We start from the raw sequence: 19,382 nt of genomic DNA, 5'->3' as shown, positions 1-19,382 counted from the left end.
TCAAGGTGAGGTTCATTTATGTGTATGAATAACTTCAATATGGGTGTCACAGAACCAAAAGTTCTTATCAAGGTGAGGTTCATGTATGTGTATGAATAACTTCAATATGAGTGTCACAGAACCAAACATTCTGGTCAAGGTGAGGTTCACTTATATGTATGAATAACTTCAATATGGGTGTCACAAAACCAGAAGTTCTGGTGAAGGTATGGTTTATCTATGTACATGAATAACTTCATAAGTTACTTGATACTGATATCAAGATGCAACAGTCTGTTGTCTTACAGATTTTCTTTGTAAAATATTTCATTTGTTTTATTTTACAGTTTTATACTTTAACCAGCTTCCAGCTGCAAGTTTCATGATTTTGTTTTTAAAGATATTTATAATATAGTATATCATCCTTGTGTATAACATTGGATCACAAAATTTAGAGTAATGAGAAGCACATTAAAAGAAAATATTAATGTTGGAATGAGATTTCATAAACAATGTTATTTTTGATTGATTTTATTAAGATCTTTAGGTTGTTTACAGAAAGAACTTTGTATTTTGATCTTCCAAAGGGCCCAGACAATACTCCGCAAAAAGCAACAGTTGTGGACAATCACGATGGAACCTACAAAGTGAAATACACTCCTGATGATGTTGGTACTTACAAAGTGAATGTAAAGTATGGAGGACAGGAAGTGCCTAATGCTCCATTCACAGTTAACAGTTATGCTGTTGGACATGCAGAAAAATGCAAGATCACAGGTTGTCTTTCCTGAATTACTGTTGACAAACTAGTGTTAGTTTTGTTTATATGTAAAGCAGTGTATTAGAAAGAAGTGGCTTTGGAATTGAACACATGTATTGCATAGAATAAAAGTGTGTGTGTGTGTATTAATCACTGACTTTCGAACATAACATATGTATTAGATGCAACGAGTATGTGTGTGTATATATATTTACACAGACATACATATATATTAATCACTGGCTGTGGAAAATAGCACATGTATTGGATAGAATAAACATGTAGGTGTCTGTGTGTGTGTTTATATATATATATATATATATATTTACATGTATTCACCACTGGATTTGGTTAGTTGTTTTTTCATCTTGAATTTTATAAACAGAAAACAAAGTTTCAAACTAGTAAGAGACATCAACATAATAAATTTTGAGTTTGTTTTCTTTTCTTAGCACTAGTAGTAGATGTTTGACAATAATACACTGATGTGTGTGAAACATTACAATAAACAGAAAGGATCCACTACATTACTCCTATCTGACCCAATTCTTCTTTTTGTGTGTAGGAGTTAGAATTTTATCAAGTGTATGTCTGTTACACTTGCTTCTTTTTCTTTCCTTTAAGAGGGTGTACAGGAACGATTAACTATCGGAGAAGAATACTGCATTACGGTCAATGCAGAACAGGCTGGAACTGGTGCCGTTACCTGTAGAATTACCAGTACCACAGGAGTCGACTCAGACGTGGACATACGGGTAGAGGACAATGGTGATGGCACATTCTCCATCCATTACAACCTGAAAGATGCTGGAGAGTACAGCATCAGTATCAAGTTTGGTGGCCAGCCTGTGCCAGGTGGAAAATATACTGTCAATGTAAGTGAATCTTAGTCTATTTGCTGATTTACCAGTAATGAATATTTTATTGAATCAAACAAATTTATGAACATTTTCTTCAGTTCTGCAATTTCTCTTTATATACTTTCAGGTATATGTTGTAACTGTGTAAACTGACTTTCTAAAGTGACTTTCAGTTATATGTTGTCACTGTGTAAAGTGACTTTCTGTTATATATTGTTACTGTGTAAAGTGACTTTCTTTTATGTGTTGTAACTGTGTAAAGTGACTTTTTTATTGTGTAACTGTATAAAGTGACTTTCAGTTATGTGTTGTAACTGTATAAAGTGACTTTCAGTTATGTGTTGTAATTGTATAAAGTGACTTTCAGTTATATGTTGTCACTGTATACAGTGACTTTCAATTGCATGTTATAAGTGTGTAAAGTGTCTTTGTGTTATAAGTTGTCACTTTCTGATATAACCAGTATAATTAATATATGATTTTTATCAACATAAGGCAGATTCATTCCCTCTTTCATCACAATTCTTTTACGATTTATTCAACTAGAAAACATAATCATGATTAGATAAAAACCTTGTGATTTATGAGATTAAATATTTGGTTTGGTTGTTATTCTGTAGTATTGTTTTGTATATAAAATGTTGATATAGAAGTACTTCGTATATTTTAACTTTAGTTTTAGTTGTTAAGTATTAAAAAGAATCACATTACACAGTTGTTAAGAAAACAGGGCTACCAATATTAGAGATTAGTATTGTTTTTGACAACATATGACTATTTTTCAGTGGAAATAAATTATTTCTATTATTATTTATAATGCGGCTTTTATTCTCTTGTTACTGTTTTGGGTTCATAAAGTCATTCAGAAGAATGTGAACTTAAGCTATGTAGAAAAACATGAAAACCTTTAGTATAAGAAGAAACATTTCTGGGAAACATGAAATAAATGATTAGAAAAACATGAAAACCTTCAGTATAAGAAGACATTTCTAGTAAACATGAAAAAAATGATAAGAGAAACATGAAAACTTTTAGTATAAGAAGGAACATTACTAGTAAATGTTAAAAAAGGATTAGAAAAACATGAAAACATTTAGTATAAGAAGGAATATTTCTAGTAAATGTGAAAAAATGATTAGAAAAACATGAAAATATTTAGTAAAAGAAGAAACATTTCTAGTAAATGTGAAAAAAGTATTAGAAAAACATAAAAACATTTAGTATAAGAAGGAACATTTCTAGTAAATGTGAAAAAATGATTAGAAAAACATGAAAACATTTAGTAAAAGAATGAACATCTCTAGTAATTATGTAAAAATGATTAGAAAAGCATGAAAACATGTCTAGAAAAACATGAAGACATTTAGTATAAGAAGGAACACTTTAGTAAACATAAAGATATTTAATGTAGGAAGGAACACTTCTTAGCAAACATGAAAACATGTCTTGAAAAGCATGAAGCCACTTAGAAGGAAAGGAAATTTTTTATAAACATAAAACATGTCTACAACAACATGACCTGAGAGATTTTGTACAAAAAGGAATACTTCTCAACTGAGGTTGCAATATCTGTGCCCACTAGTGTGGAGTATATTTTCATTGGCTGCACTTCCCAAGATGCTGAATTCAATGTGTGTAATTCTAGTGTCACAGTCTTGCCAACAATGATAAAGAATGGGTGGCTCACATTAAACAGTGATGAAGAATGGTGGAGTCACATTTAACAGTGATGAAGAATGGTAGAGTCACACACACACACACACACGTGTATTCTGTGCAAGGCTGTGACATTGGAATTACGTCCAATGCATTCAGCATCATTTGGAAAGTGCAGCTAAACTAAGAAACACTCCACAATAAAGGAAGATTGTGCATCCTGAGTTGAATGTAAATTAAATGGTGTCACCTTTGGTTTGTAAGACATAAAAACATGGGTAGAAAGAGGCACATGAGCTGTGAGGATTAAAATAAGGAGAAATAGATCTAAGTAGAGTTTCACATTAACCATTCTTGTTTTCTAAGGCTGTTTCTGAAGAAGTTCAGAAAAAGAAGATTATAGAGAAGGTCCAAACGACTAAGACGACCCAATTTAGAACAGTACATTTGAACAATATCCCAGTACAGACTGTAGGAGGAAGAGTTGTTGGTAAGTAAGAGTCTTATGTGTTTTTGGGTTGAATTACAAAACTAGTTAACTTTATTATCAACACTGTTCAAACTAAAGTGGAAACACTTTATTCAGCTATTAATCAGAGAGTGGTCAAGGGCTTTGAGTCTCTGTTGACCTGCAAGGAACATCACACATAAAGGACTGAAAAGTGTTAATTGTTTTAACAGAAGAAGCTGGAAGAAATCAATGACCTTTCAAAATACATGAATTGAAAGACTATTGGCACTTTGAAACATTCTCAACTTGTCACTTTTTACCACTCTGAAGAATAAAGTAGTATTAGCAACCCTCACAGAAAGTCATCACGATGAAGACAAATTTCATGTTCAACAACCACAACTATATACAAAGAAATGGCCTAAGCATGGGCAATCCAGTATCACCAATTCTAGCCAATATTTTTATGACACAAGTTGAAACACAAGCAATTAACACAGCATTACATCCACCACTATATTGATATAGATATGTAGATGACACAATTGTGGGATTCACATCTACGGAACACACACTTAATTTTTTCAATCATATTAACTCTATACATCACAACATTAACTTCATATGTGAACAGGAAGGAAGCAATCAACTATCATTTCTTAACCTAAAAACTACAAGAACCAATACACAATTTAAAACAGAAATCCACTAAAAAATCACCCATACTGGACTATACATTCCTTGGGACTCATCACATGAAGCAAAACAAAAGGTCAACATACTAAGAAACCAAATAAACACAGCCATAAAACTATGCTCACTAGATAAAATTAACAATGAATAAGACAAAATAAAACAATACTTCATCAACATCAATAAGTTTCCTCCACAAACCGTAGAAAACATTATACGCACACACCTAGACAGAAAGCAAAATCAACTAACAAAAGTAAATATATCTCACGAATTAAAAAATCACAAAACCATATACTGCTGCGTACCATATATTCCCGACATCAGCAGAAAAATAACCAACATTTGGCAAAAACAAGCAACAAAATATGATATCCTAGTTAATACCTAATTTATTCAAAAACCAGGCACAAAACTAAGGTCTATACTATGTAAAAACTACACTGACAAACACAACACCAACATCATTTATAATATACAATGTGATAACTGCCACAACTTCTATATTGGAGAAACAAGTAGAAAAATGGAAACCAGATTCAAAGAACACAAAAAGTCACCCTCATACGTTTTTGAACACTGCAAATCAAATAAACACAATATAACCATAGAAAACACCCAAATGCTAAATAAAGAAACAAACATAAACAAATGCAAAATTAAAAAAAGCCTTACTTATATAACAACTCAAGCCCAAAATAAACCAGTACAAAGGAACAACTTTATACCTATATTAATAAATATATTCAACATCTAAGCATGCCCTCTACATTCCTACACTCAATTACAGAACTGCCTTCAAACACGTGGTCAGTAACCGGTAAGTAACCCTTTCTTTCTTTGTGAATCTGGCAATGACCGGAGAAGGTTCAGATGTTGTTTGCTCCTCAATTAGTGCCTTCTCTACCCATACAAGCCGTTTTTAAATATATAAAGTATTAGCTCGTTTAAACACTTTGTTAACCTGAAGTAGTGTCGTTAGTTTTAATACTAATTAAAACTTAAAGTATACTAGAACTTTTTAACATATAGAAGTGGTTGTGCTTATAGCTGTGAGAACCTGTATAAGTCTTGGCACTAAGTAGGTATTATGATATTCTTAGACAACCTTGGCAGTGTCAAATCTTTCAACTATCATCTTTTGGCACTTGTTAAAACCATAGAGTTGTCTAAAATAAATGTTTGCTTTCAGCTGAGGTAAGGAAGCCATCAGGAAAGGTGGATAAACCAACAATCATTGACAATCATGATGGTACTGTCAGTGTGAAGTATGAACCAAAGGAGGAAGGGTTACATGAACTTCACATCAAATACAACAATGAACACATTCAAGGTAATCAAACATATCTTGGTTATTTGTTTATAACTTATTAAACCTATATTAATTCTTTGTTTGTAAATAATCAAACTTATCTTACTTCTCTGTCTGTAACTAATCAAACCTATCTTGATTATTTGTTTGTAACTAATCAAAGATATCTTTATTATTTGTTCTTAACTAATCAAACCTATCTTGATTCTTTGTTTCTAACTAACAAAGAAAGTTGAACAGTGTTTTCCAGCTGTTGCTTGTCACTGGAGTTCTAGCATATAACACATTGTTACTGTAAATAGTACTTAAATTTCACAAGACACATTGCTATTGTAAATAGTGTTTAAAGTTTTGGTGTTAATGGTGTTGTCTGTATTCTGTTCAGGGAGTCCCTTCAAGTTCTTTGTAGACACTGTCACTAGTACAAATGTAACTGCCTATGGAAGTGGTCTTACACACGGAATAGCAGGAGAACCATGCAACTTTACAATTCACACTAAAGGAGCAGGAGCAGGTTTGTGCTTACAAGCTTTTTATAATTATTTATGTGTTAGTTTAACATCATTTATGCTCTTTCAGAGACTAGGGGTAGAAGAGGCTTATTTTAATAGCCTGAACAGAGGAAAGCAACATTCTTCTCAAACAATATATAGAAAGTAGAATTTTAGCTATAATTGACAGATCTTGCTTTCTCTAGACTAAAACTGTACATAGGCCTTTTTCATCATAGAAGCTAAAACCCCATCCCACTCGATAAACAGGAGAGCAATGAATTAACTGTACTTGTCTACACTGCTTAAAATAATCTTCAACCAACAGTGTAGAAGGAAAAGTATTCACAGTTCTTAAACATTTATGGAGTTTGGAACTGTAATTTACTTAATGACATTACATGGCGAAACTAGGTTTTCCAGTACCTTTGTGTTAATATGTGGTTACAAATAATTAAGATAATTTGTACATTATGTATAGTATCTTGGTAGATATGTGATTCTTCTGTGGTTAAGAATAGTTGATGCTATATTTCTGATCTATAATATAATGCATTTTTTTATCTGTATGTCTGTTGTGCATGTGTGACAAACATATTCCAACTTTCCCATATCTGATATCCATGAAATTTTCAGAGGTTCTTTGGTATTCTTTAGAGGTATTCTAAATCTCCTAAGTTTATTCATTTTTAAAATTTTTGGTAGTCATTTGGTTTTACCCCAGTAATACTGTCTTATTTCTAGTGATTGATGCAGACACACCCCACCTATAGGAAGCCAGAAAAAGAAATGTCACACCAGACTCAAGTACCTTCACTTGTAGTTTTTAAATATCAACATGTCTGCAAAACATTTCTTTACAGTTTAAAAATTAAAACAGAAACATTGCTAGGCACTGGCATGTGGGGTCCATTCCTCAATTGTATTTGACAGTGCCTAGAATCCCCAGTTGGTGTCTTAAAAAATCAGAATAGAAAAACATGATTGATATTATATTGAAACACCAAACATTGAGCCTATGGGCCCTAGCCCTGAATCTTTTAAGTGCCTAGAGATGCCTCTGGTGGTAAAATTCTGTATTTACCTTAGTCTTTGGTATTGTTTAGTATATATATGCAAAAAAATCTTTATGTTGAATCTAACATATCTTCATTTTTGGGTTCCCAAAGTAACTGTTATGTGATACATTGAACTTGTATATAAAGTGTTTAATAATTTATATTCTAGGAGGCTTATCTGTGTCTGTTGAGGGTCCCTCTAAGGCTGAGATCAATTGCCATGACAACAAAGATGGAACAGTTAGTGTTTCTTACATCCCAACAGCCCCAGGAGAGTACAAAATTATGGTAAAGTTTGCAGATAAACACATTATTGGAAGTCCATTCACTGCCAAAATTACAGGTAAATATCTGAATAACATGTTTCTCAAATAATAAGTTTTCTTTTATTTCAAGGAACAAAATTATTGTGTATGAAGCTGAATTTGTTTCCTAGACAACCATTTAAAGGTTAAAGAGAAGTTGTGTTTCTATTTTAATATGGACTTGAGCACAAAGTAACTTTTAAGTTACCACCAATTATCAATAGATAAGAACTGTCAACATGACTATCTTTTAGCTTTAACTCAACACTAACAGACACCAAATATACACTATCAATATGTATGTCTTTCATTTTTATAACAACTGACATCTAATATATAAGTACTAACTGTCACACAAGGAGTGAGGGTAAGTTGTTTTTGTTTTAAATTGCTACTTGTAACTTTGTGTACAGCAAATCGAGTTTCACATTTTATGCAAAACTTTTTTAAAAATACATTATTTATATTATTTGATGTTATATACTACATTTTAAATTACATTATGAAATGACAAATAAACATGTTTCTAAACTCATTTATACAAGAAATGAATTTGCTAAATTGTAGAGTTCCATTCACCACCTAACAAAGATGTAATATAAACTTGCTAAAGTACGGGGTTCTATTCACCTTTTCACCACCTAACATAAATTTAATATACACTTGCTAAAGTACAGGGTTCTAATAATTACCTAACACAATTTAATATATACTTGCTGAAATGCAGGGTTCCATTTACCACCTAACAAAAATTTAATATACACTTGCTAAAGTACAGGGTTCCAATAATTACCTAACACAAATGTAATATACACTTGCTAAAGTGCAGAGTTCCATTCACCACCTACAAAAACTTTATAAGAACTTTTAGTTGCAGTTGTGATTCTTGAACTTTCCATAAGTGTTAATACAAGCTACTGTAACACTTCATTGTTTGTATAAAGAATAATTAATTATGTTCCTTATTTATACTGTTGCTATATAATATTTATCGCAGGTGAAGGGAGAAAACGCAATCAGATTTCTGTGGGTCACTCTAGTGAGGTGTCTCTCAATGTACTGGAGAAAGACATTAAGAACCTGAGTGCCACTATTATAGCTCCATCTGGCATGGAAGAGCCTTGCTTCTTGAAGAAACTTCCTAATGGACATCTCGGTGGGAATCTTAAGTGTTACTTGAATAAAATCTAATCAGTATTTCTGGTGTGATATGTACTTAACTATACATGTTGGTGAAACACTTTCAGTGCTTAATTTATGTATTGTATATGAAGACTTTTTGTCTTGAATTATTCATGTGTAATAGTAATAACCATTTATTGTAAAAAAACACAAACTTACTGTTTAGTTGACCCAATAAAGTCCTTGCTACAAAACTAAGACAGAAAAATGCATATGTTTGTTTTATTTAAAATTAGAAGTAATATGAAAATTACTCATCAGTGTTAAACTTTACATGTTTTCCTCAGGGATTTCCTTCACTCCCAGAGAGATTGGACAGCATGAAGTTCATGTGTCAAGACTGAAAAAGCCAATACCTGGAAGTCCATTTAAAATTGATGTCCTTGAGAGAGAGATTGGTGATGCATCCAAAGTAAAAGTGAGTGGTCTGGGAATAAAAGAGGGTAAAACTCACCAAAAGAATGAATTCCTCATTGACACCAGGCATGCAGGTTTGTGAATATTAAAATTAACTTACTTGACTTTAGAAATAATCATCAACATTTAAAATTAACTTACATAAGTTCAGGAATAATCAATGAAATATTACAAATTAACTTACATGAGTTTTGAAATAATCAGTGAAATATTACAAATTAACTTACACGAGTTTATGAATAATCACTTTAGTATCTGTGAAACATAAAGTTGTCTTTGTGGTAACCACAGTCTAATAAGTACATAACACTAGTCTTGATGTTATTATAAGTAATAACTCTAAACTTGAAGTACATTCTTCTAGACTGTCTTATTGTAAGTGTATAAATTCAATCTTGCCACTATTCTAAATGCTACATTGTTTTTGAGTGATATCTTGTTGTTATCTTTGTTTGTAGGCCATGGTGGGCTGAGTCTGTCTGTTGAGGGCCCTAGCAAGGCAGAAATTGACTGTAAGGACAATGAGGATGGGACACTGAATGTCACCTACATGCCAACTGAACCTGGTTACTACATTGTTAATATCAAGTTCGCTGATCACCACATTCCAGGTATGTTTCTCTCACTCTCAAAGAAATGTCACCCTAACTTCCAGCAGTTAAAAGAATTTATGTGGTCTCAGTAAACACCACATTCCAGATATGTGTCTCTCACTCTCAAAGAAAAGGCACCCTAACTTCCAGCAGTTAACAGAACTTATGTGGTTTCAGTAAACATCTATCCCAATTCAGACAGTATACTCACTCAGACGCTGATGCCCAGTTAACCTAGGATGGATCTGTAATGTTTAACCCCTTAGCTGCAGAGTTTTTTTGTTGAAAACGATAGTGCAGTAACCAATTGGGTGCATTCCATAGGCTGTTACTCAAAAGAAATGAAAGCGCACCATATGGCATGTTCTGCAATTACTTGTTAGTTAACAGTTGTACCATATGGCATGTTCTGCAGCTAAGGGATTAATGATGACCAGTACAAGTTAATGGTATGTAATAGTTTACTCTGAATAATTTCCAGTGATACTTAAAAGAAAGTTTAATATTTATAACTACAGAATTTAATGTGACTGTCATATTTATTTTAGGAAGTCCCTTCACTGTCAAGGTAGCTGGACCAGGTTCCAACATTCAGCGAGAAAACATCAAGAAGCAGAGGGATGCTGTTCCAGTTACTGATGTTGGGTCAGAGTGTAAACTTACTGTCAAGATGCCAGGTCAGAATAGAGCTGTCAGCAGTATTATTAGATATGTTACTTCAATAGTATGTTGTAATCCTAGCTAGATAGATGATGTTAACTAGCATGTTGTAATTCTAGCTAGATAGATGACTTTAAGGAATATACTATGGTTATAATTAGACAGAGAACTTAACAGGTATGTTATGTTTTTAGCTTGATAGATGTTTTCCTTCTCTATAATACATGTAAATGACTACCAGAATAGTACCAGGAATTTACCTTTAGAGCTTACAAACAGTTTGTGCCATACTTGGGAATACCTCTTTTAATATTTATTCTTAAGTTTTGGGAAGTATTTCAAACAAGACCAGTATTCTCCGATTCAGTGTAATTACATACATTGATTAACCATAAATGAAATAGGTATTCAGTGTAGGGAATTTTTGAATTCTAAAGGACTATGATTTACATTTTCTCTGTTACAAATGGACAAGGTTTATACTGTCATCCACAGTTCTACTTGTCACACTGGCATGTGGTTCTATTATGTATATTTTGTTGAAGGTTTATAAAAAGAAAAAAGTTGAATATTGTAGTAGTGTTGCTGTTATTTATGGTTGATATTTTAATTATGGATGTTTATGAAGGAGTGACACAGAGTTTGGCCACTAGCTAGACTGAAATGTTCAACTTTCATAAACCAGTATCTCACTCAAAGAATTCTTATAGTAGTTCACAAGTGTTTATATATATATCAGTTTTAAAATAACTTGATAACATTTCTTCCAGGTACTAATGCCCATGACATGTCTGCCAGAGTGACATCTCCCTCAGGAGTAACAACAGATGCCAAGATTATCGATTTAAATGACTGTCTTTATGCAATAAATTTTGTTCCAAAAGAGGTTGGAGTGCATACAGTCAGTGTTCTTTATAGGGATATCCACATTCCTGGATCTCCTTTCCAGTTTACTGTAGGCCCACTTCATGACTATGGTTCCCACAGAGTGCATGCAGGAGGGCCAGGGCTGGAACGGGGTATTGCTGGAGAACCAGGTACACCCAATTATGTGACTAAATAATCTTACAGGAAGACAGCCTTATTAATAAAATTAATAAACAAAATTTAATGTTTTGTTTTATTTATTATAGTTATCATATGAATTAAACAACACAGTCTACTGCTTTATACTGTGAAATCAGTACTTATTGATATATTGCAAGGCACTTTTTGTTAGTTTACTTGAACCAAATAGTACAACCTACTGCCTTATACTGTGACATAAGTACTTATCAAAACATATGAAATATTCTAATAAATCATTGAAGGAAAAAAAAGTGTTCTACAGACAATAACCTGACCTAATTTCCTAATTGTAGATACTTTCACTAACTTGGATATGAAAAACTTTAAATGTACTCTATTATTGATATCACTCTCATCTAACTTTCTCACTTGTCTTAACTTTCAGCGGAGTTTAATATCTGGACAAGGGAAGCTGGGGCAGGCAGCCTCTCTTTATCAGTAGAAGGACCCTCAAAGGCTGAGATTGATTTCAAGGACAGAAAAGATGGTTCCTGCTACGTGTCCTATGTTGTTCAAGAACCAGGTAAACATGAATTTTTCTACAGATTTCTTTACAAATGTTGTAAAGATGAAATCTCCAACTTCTTAGGTAGTATTATCATTTAGTAAAACAAATTTATATTTCTTTTTCCAGAATAGAATTTTAGAAAATAATATGTGTTGGATCCTACTAAGAGAGATATATTATCCAAATATGTAATGCTTATTATGTAGGAGAGAATTGTGTTGTATGAGTAAAGATGTAACTCTTATTTTCAAGAGAATGTGATCATGTGAGATTAAGGATGTAAATATTTTTCTTCTAGGTGAATATCGAGTTGGCATTAAGTTCAATGATCAGCATATTCCACACAGTCCACACAAGGTATACATCATGCCTCCTGTTGGAGATGCAAAGAAGATCGAGCTGGGTGCAATACCTGAAGGAAACCTCAGAGTCAATAAGCCCATGGCCTTCACAGTTCACATGAATGGTGCCAGGGGTATGCTGGATGGTAGAGTGGTTGCTCCTTCTGGGTGTGAAGATGACTGTTTTCTCGTTCCAATTGATGAAGGTAAAAAGTTAGGTTTTACATCGTAAATATAGATTCTAAATGTTATAGACAATGTTTCCATCTTCTAAATGGACAACAATTATTTTTATGTTGGACCTGAGATACACATTTTAAGTATTTAATGGAATGTTTGTCATATATCTTTCACTTTTAATGAAGGAACTGTAAAATAAAAGTTCATAACGTGGTGAATTGTGTTAGTGTTCAATGTAGAGACACCTTGAAATTGGATTTAAACTTCCTGAATGAAGACAAAATACTATAAGTTTTCAACTGTCGTACATGTTCATCAGAAGTTAGAAGTACATTTTTTTCCTAGTTCATGCTTCATCAATACTCTTGAGATAAAAAAGAAAGAATAATCAGCTTGTGTTAAAATTAACCAAACTGAGCATTATATCCACAGCACAAAACCAAAAACTGATCATATTAGGCTGTCTTGTATTCTTAGCACATATTGAAAACTGATAAAATTAAGTCAGCCTCTATGTAAGACTTAGAAAACAAACATATTCTGAAAACATTTTAGAAATATACTGAACTACATTGCTAGTGTGTCACATGTTAGTTCCTTTTCTTTATATTAGTAATAACAAACTAGTTTATTAATGTAACAGTAAACAAAAAATCTGATTGAACTGGCAGTAGGAAACCATCATATGCCACTGTTTGTTGCATGTTTTGATGAAACTGTAACCTTTCATATGATCAGATAAAATTTTATCCCAAACTTAGAAATTCTATGAATGGAAGTAAAATGCATAAATTTAAGGGTTACCTTTTATTATAATTTACTATAAAATCCAGATTGATTAAAATTTTAATTTTAATATGACTGTATCTAGGTTAAGCCTGTTTAGGCCATAGTATATATGTGGAAAGTATGAAAAAAGCCTAAATCATTAGGTTTAGGAAATGCTCCAGGTTATAACCTAACAACCGTCAGTCAGTGATTTAGATTCAAGTTAATCCTTTCTCACTTACCAGTTTGAAATACATTGAAATATGAGTTGATCATATTTAAGTCAATTATAAAGGTTTAGAATAAAAAATTTTAGTAGATCAAATTAAACTTACAAAACCCTAGTGCTTTTGAAAGTTAGACCTGTCTTATCCAAAGAAAAATACTTAATTACTCCTTAATAATGTGAATAATAAACAAAACTGTTTTTCAACATAGATCTATGGGCTCTGAGGTTCATCCCAAGAGAAAATGGCATTCATCAAGTTCACATTCGTCACAATGGTGTCCATATACCACAGAGTCCTTTCCGTATCCAGGTTGGCCAGGAGAGTACTGACACCACATCTGTTCGTACGTTGGGTAATGGGCTAAAAGAATGTAAGACAGGTAAGTCTTGAAACATTTTATGTTAAACCAAAAAGAAGGTAGTTGATCACGTACTTTTTGACAACTGTTCTTGGAAGTTCATCCATCTTACTAATTTGGGTTTTCTAATATGTACCATCTGCTTAGTGAAACTGGATATTCTTTTTTACTTCTTTTCACAAATTAATCTTGGCTTGTAAACTAGACAAAAGGATTTTAATATAATATTTGGTAACTTACAGTGAAACTCAAGTTAGAATTCTTCCTTCTTATATAAAGAATTTCTTAGGCCTAATCCTAATTTTCAACTACTAGGGCTATCTAGGTTTTTAGACTAAACACTATCAAGTTTATATAAAGTATTGCAGACCTGAATTATGGCAGAAGACACATGCATACTATGCGGTACTTGTACTAACTTCAGCATAACCCTTTCACTTAGGTTTGATCCACACAATAGAGGAGTAGTGTAGTATCTAACCTTGCTTAGAACAGGTTAAAGTTGATTAAATCTTGTTCACAAGGATGTTAACTAAGCATTAAAACAAGTGTTTTGAATCTGTTTTTAAACTATCTAAACAAGGATAAGTGATTTCAACTATAATTTCTCTACACATCTGTGAGAAGATAGAAGTTATACTGTTTTTGATTCTGTTTCCCTACTCAAGTTGACCTCAGTGGACAAATATTTGTTTTTTGTTACAGGAATTCAGACAGACTTCACAGTGGACACCAGAAATGCAGGACTGGGAACTTTAGCTGTAACTATTGATGGTCCATCAAAGGTTTCCATGGATTGTACAGAAGTGGAGGAAGGATATAAAGTTCGCTATACTCCAATGGCTCCTGGTGACTATTTCATCATTGTCAAGTATAATGGTAACCACATAGCAGGAAGCCCCTTCAAAATTCCATGCACAGGTATGTTTCTTTAAATTTTTGTTAATAAAAGTTTCCCAAGAGAAAATGTCTTTTTTTCACATATTTCTGTCTTCATCTTCTATGTGAAATGAAGGCTTAAACAAATTATACAAAGAATTTGTCAGTTTAAACGTACTTTTCTTAGAGATAAAGTATGCTATGAAATATAAATGTATACTGCTAAGACAATAAAACTAAACATAAATTTAAAAAAAATTATAACCTGACATTTAAACTATCAATGATAGTCAACTTGAAGCCTGTCACAAACAATGCCATCTGTTAGATCATCCTTAAATGGCAATAAAGGTTTGCATATTTCAGCAAGGTTTTCTGACCAATCTCTGTTGGATCAGCATTTGCTGTATACCATCTTTCTAAAAATCTCTTTTACACATTATTTTGTTCTAAATTAAAATCTGTAATAATTTCAGTCAATAATATGATCCATTACAGAACCAGAACTACATGAACTGAATTCTTAGAAAAAGATTTAAAAACAATCCTTTCAGAAACAAAGTTATGACATTCCAAAAAATAGGTTTACACTTCCTTATACGAGGTCTGTTCAAAAAATACGCGGACTGACGTCATAAAACAAAATGTACTTTATTTAGAAGTTACATGTCTGGGACCCCTTCAAAGTACTCTCCTCCCCAACACACACACTTATCCCAACGGTGTTTCCACTTGTTGAAACAGTCCTGGTGCGCTTCTTTTGTAATGTCCTTCTTTCGTCGCATTTGCCTTAATCTCGGGAATCGTCTCAAATCTTCTTCCTTTCAAGGGTCTTTTGAGTTTGGGGAACAAGAAAAAAATCGCAAGGAGCAAGTTGGGGAAGAACAGTGATCGAGTGTTTGGCCAAAAACTCACGAGTTCTGAGGGCTGAACTTTGCAGCAACGCGGTGCATCTTCAATTTTTTGGTCAAAATCTTGTAACAAGATACAACTGATATCCCACACTTTTCAGCAAACTCCCTGACAGTCAGACGTCGATTTGCCCGCACCAGGGTGTTGATTTTGTTGACGTGGAAGGACGTCCAGGATGCTCATCATCTTCAATGGACTGTTGACCATCCTTAAAACGTTCATGCCACTTGAAACATGCCGTACACTTCATAGCAACATCACCGTAAGCCGTGTTAAGCATAGCAAAAGTTTCAGTTGCAGATTTTCCAAGTTTAACACAAAATTTCACAGCAAGTTGTTGCTCCTTCAGGTCATTCATTCTGAAATCCCCCAAACAAAAAAATCGCACTTCACTTAAAACCGCGTAGCTAATACACAAATGAAGATATCTGCAATCGGGAAATGGCGTCGTAATCAGCTGATCTGTGCGAACCTAGCGGATTCCCCTGGAACCAACTGGAGCCGCGCAATTCAAACAGTCTGCATATTTTTTGAACAGCCCTCGTATTCAGGATATGAGTGAAAAGTTGTCCATAAGATGTATGTGAATATATTATATTGCTGTTTTTGATGCTTTGATTTTCACATATACAACATGGTTTGATATACGATAAAGATAAGTCCTGCTGTTAATTTTTTTGTGATTTATATTTTTTCTTTGACACTTTTATCAGCATTGGAAAATCAAAAGTAATTATATATTTCAAACATTCTTTCAATCACGTTGAATTTCTCCGTTTATATGCTGATTCCAATACATCATTATCAAAGTTTGTTCACAAAAGCTGACCTAACATTCTCTGCTCACACACTGATTCTTGTATGCCATTATTAAAGTTTCTTCACAAAAGCTGACCTAATTTTTTTTGCTGGTAGTAAAGAAAATTCTACATTGAAATTCATATGATGCTGTAAAACAGTTTTTGAAAAGCAGATGAAAGTTAGGGATGTACAGAATACAGTAAAGGGGCCAATGTCCTATACTTTTCATGTTTGTCTCTTCATCTGTTATTTTCTCTGAATTATGAAATTTTATCAATTAAAGGATACTTTAACTTTTTTCTTCTCTCTCAAAAAAAATCTGTTAGGAAGTAAAAATATTTTTACCTACAAGAAAAAATGAAGTTTGTATTTTAGTACTGTGGAAGAAATTTCCAAAAATATAAATTGTCAAGAGCATGTCCTTATACAAAAATATACTGTTCAACCACAGTGATGGACATTAATATTTACAACTTTTAAAAAAAAAAGTTATTCTAACATATCTAAGCCACAAGTTTATAACTAAGTTTTATTAGAGTGTGTGTGTGTTTTTCGTATAGCAAAGCCACAAAGGGCTATCTGCTCAGCCCACCGAGGGGAATCGAACCCCTGGATTTTAGCGTTGTAAATCCAGACAGTTTTATTAGAGAATTCAGTTAATTGTTTTTATATTTCAGTGTCCTTCAGCCTGTTAAACATACATTCAAAAATAAAGTTGATAAAAAAAAATCCATATTAAAAGTTCTTTTTTCTCCGATAAGGACATATATACTATATACTCAGTTTACATTCACTGGAAGACCTTCCACAACTTCAAGTGACAAAAATAAAACAGGGATCATTAAAGCAGTTTCATATGGGTAAAAAATATTTATTCTTCCAAACAGATGTTTCTAACAGAGAAAACTGTTAAAATTTCAAACTTTATTGCACAATAAGTATCCTTGAAACTCACAAATAAAACTTTCTGATTCACACAAAATGAACAACAGGTTGAGAAGATGAACAGTAAGAATAAAGGAAACCCATCACCCCTTTACTATTTTTTTACATCCATAAACTTTTAGAAAGAGTGGTGAAAACCTGTGAAAGATTGTGATATGGATTTAAAAAGTTATTTTTCTACCAGGAAAAAAAAAGGTTGACAAAAATATATTATGATCAATTTGAATTTATTGACTGTGATAGTTCTTGATTCAGAGAAACTAATAGCTTTCAACAATACTTGAAAACACTCTTCCCCTCTCTCATCTGCTCAAACACCTATTTAGACAAGATGTAGTCACACCTTTAGTTTTTCAGATGTGAAAATTATTGGCAAGAAGAGAAACCAAAATTGTACAAAAATCAAATAAATCCTTTATAAGAAAAAAACAAAGCAGCTCTATCTAGTCTCATTTGGCTGTTATTTTTATTATATTGTTGCTTGATGATGTTGTAACTATGGGACCATTCTACTGAAAAGTTTGCCATCTGTTTTTATAAAACATAATTACCTCTTTATTTTTAAATAAAAATGTTTATTTAACATGGCAGTTTGTTTTCTTGTCCTAATAAAGGCAAGGGCTCTTACACTTGAAGAAAGAAATGTTAATACAGTTCTATGATATGAACATTAACAGGGACTTCTGCAACAAGTTATGGCAAACATGAAACGTCCTCAGTCATAGTTGAAACAGTTACAAAACAGACAGGACAGAAGAGTGAAAGCCTCCCTCCCTTCCATTCAGATGCAAAGAAAGTTACATGCAAAGGAATGGGAATACAAAAAGCTTTCATACATAAACAGAACACCTTCACTGTGAACTGTGTGGATGCTGGTAGGTTTCACTTTTGTTATTCTAATAACCTAAGCACATTTTGACTATAGTGCAAATACTTTAATTAGAACTAAAATTTGTCTAACATCATAATAAACTATTTGATGGGTTTTTGTATTAGTACGTTATTTTGCAAAGGTATTCAAATGAATGCAAGTCTCACTGTGTGTTTCTAAAGCTGCTACCTTTTTTTTGTAGGTAACAACCTCCTGTATGTGTCCATCTATGGTTCGAAAGGACCATCGGACGAAGTGTTTGTGAAGCACTTAGGTCATCACATGTATCAAGTAAATTACATTTTGAAAGAGAAAGGAGAATATGTCTTGGTCGTGAAGTGGGGAGATGAACACATCCCTGGCAGTCCTTTTAAAGTGGAAGCCTCGTGAATCAACATAGTGGAGATTATGTTTCTAACAGGCTGTGTGCTAGCCCCACCCTTCGGCTGATTTTCAGTTTTTGTTTAATTCTATAGAAAATATTCACAAGGAAGCTTTTTCTTGTGAATAATCTTAACATGCGATATTCAGCTCCTCTGTTAAATGTAACGAGAAAAGACAGCAGCTGTTACGGATAGTTTTATTACCAATATCTAGGAGAGAAAAGCTGGAATATGTACTCGATAGACACGCTTGCTCCACTTAGTACAATATTAAACCCAATTCATTTCTATTAATAAAATAAGTAAAATAATGGCATAAAGGAATCAGTGAAATAAGCATCTTAGTGGTTTTAATATACATTTGTATCTTGTACAGTTTATGTGGCTGCTTAATCTAATACAATTCGTCATCTTCCATTCTAATGAAAGAATAATCAGGAGCTACAAGGTTACTAAATATGTTTAATTAACTAGCAAGTTTAACTAAGCTGTGTAGTATCTTTATTATTTATAAAAAAAATATTTCTACATTATATTTTGTCTTGATTGGAACTTTTGTATCTTACATTAAAGTATCTTGTAGAAGTACTAACATATACTTGTGAAGAAATTGCAGTATTTGTTAAATATTGTTTAGTTTGTGCATTATAAAATAAGAAATGCTTTTCAAACATGTAATAAAACTAAAGCATGTAATAAAACAGTACTCTTCTCACATTAA

The 19,382-nt window shown here is 32.7% G+C and overlaps 1 protein-coding gene across 3 annotated transcripts in view; it reads left to right on the top strand.

The window, feature by feature from the left end:
* Positions 1 to 19,382, top strand: part of LOC143244043 (filamin-A-like) — a 64,533-nt gene extending 45,151 nt beyond the window's left edge. For all 3 annotated transcript variants that reach the window (XM_076488030.1, XM_076488032.1, XM_076488031.1), the window contains exons 22-38: positions 567 to 756; positions 1,364 to 1,614; positions 3,622 to 3,745; positions 5,592 to 5,732; positions 6,097 to 6,225; positions 7,430 to 7,603; positions 8,563 to 8,721; positions 9,035 to 9,238; positions 9,623 to 9,775; positions 10,306 to 10,434; positions 11,188 to 11,454; positions 11,871 to 12,008; positions 12,292 to 12,540; positions 13,721 to 13,891; positions 14,576 to 14,791; positions 18,085 to 18,282; positions 18,481 to 19,382. In XM_076488030.1, the coding sequence (XP_076344145.1) occupies positions 567 to 756; positions 1,364 to 1,614; positions 3,622 to 3,745; positions 5,592 to 5,732; positions 6,097 to 6,225; positions 7,430 to 7,603; positions 8,563 to 8,721; positions 9,035 to 9,238; positions 9,623 to 9,775; positions 10,306 to 10,434; positions 11,188 to 11,454; positions 11,871 to 12,008; positions 12,292 to 12,540; positions 13,721 to 13,891; positions 14,576 to 14,791; positions 18,085 to 18,282; positions 18,481 to 18,668 (3,081 nt within the window). In that variant the 3' untranslated portion in view covers positions 18,669 to 19,382. The remainder of the gene's footprint in view (positions 1 to 566; positions 757 to 1,363; positions 1,615 to 3,621; positions 3,746 to 5,591; positions 5,733 to 6,096; positions 6,226 to 7,429; positions 7,604 to 8,562; positions 8,722 to 9,034; positions 9,239 to 9,622; positions 9,776 to 10,305; positions 10,435 to 11,187; positions 11,455 to 11,870; positions 12,009 to 12,291; positions 12,541 to 13,720; positions 13,892 to 14,575; positions 14,792 to 18,084; positions 18,283 to 18,480) is intronic.

This window comes from Tachypleus tridentatus, chromosome 2 (assembly GCF_004210375.1).
Source record: "Tachypleus tridentatus isolate NWPU-2018 chromosome 2, ASM421037v1, whole genome shotgun sequence".
NCBI lineage: Eukaryota > Metazoa > Arthropoda > Merostomata > Xiphosura > Limulidae > Tachypleus > Tachypleus tridentatus.
This window is presented reverse-complemented; position numbering and strand designations above follow the sequence as displayed.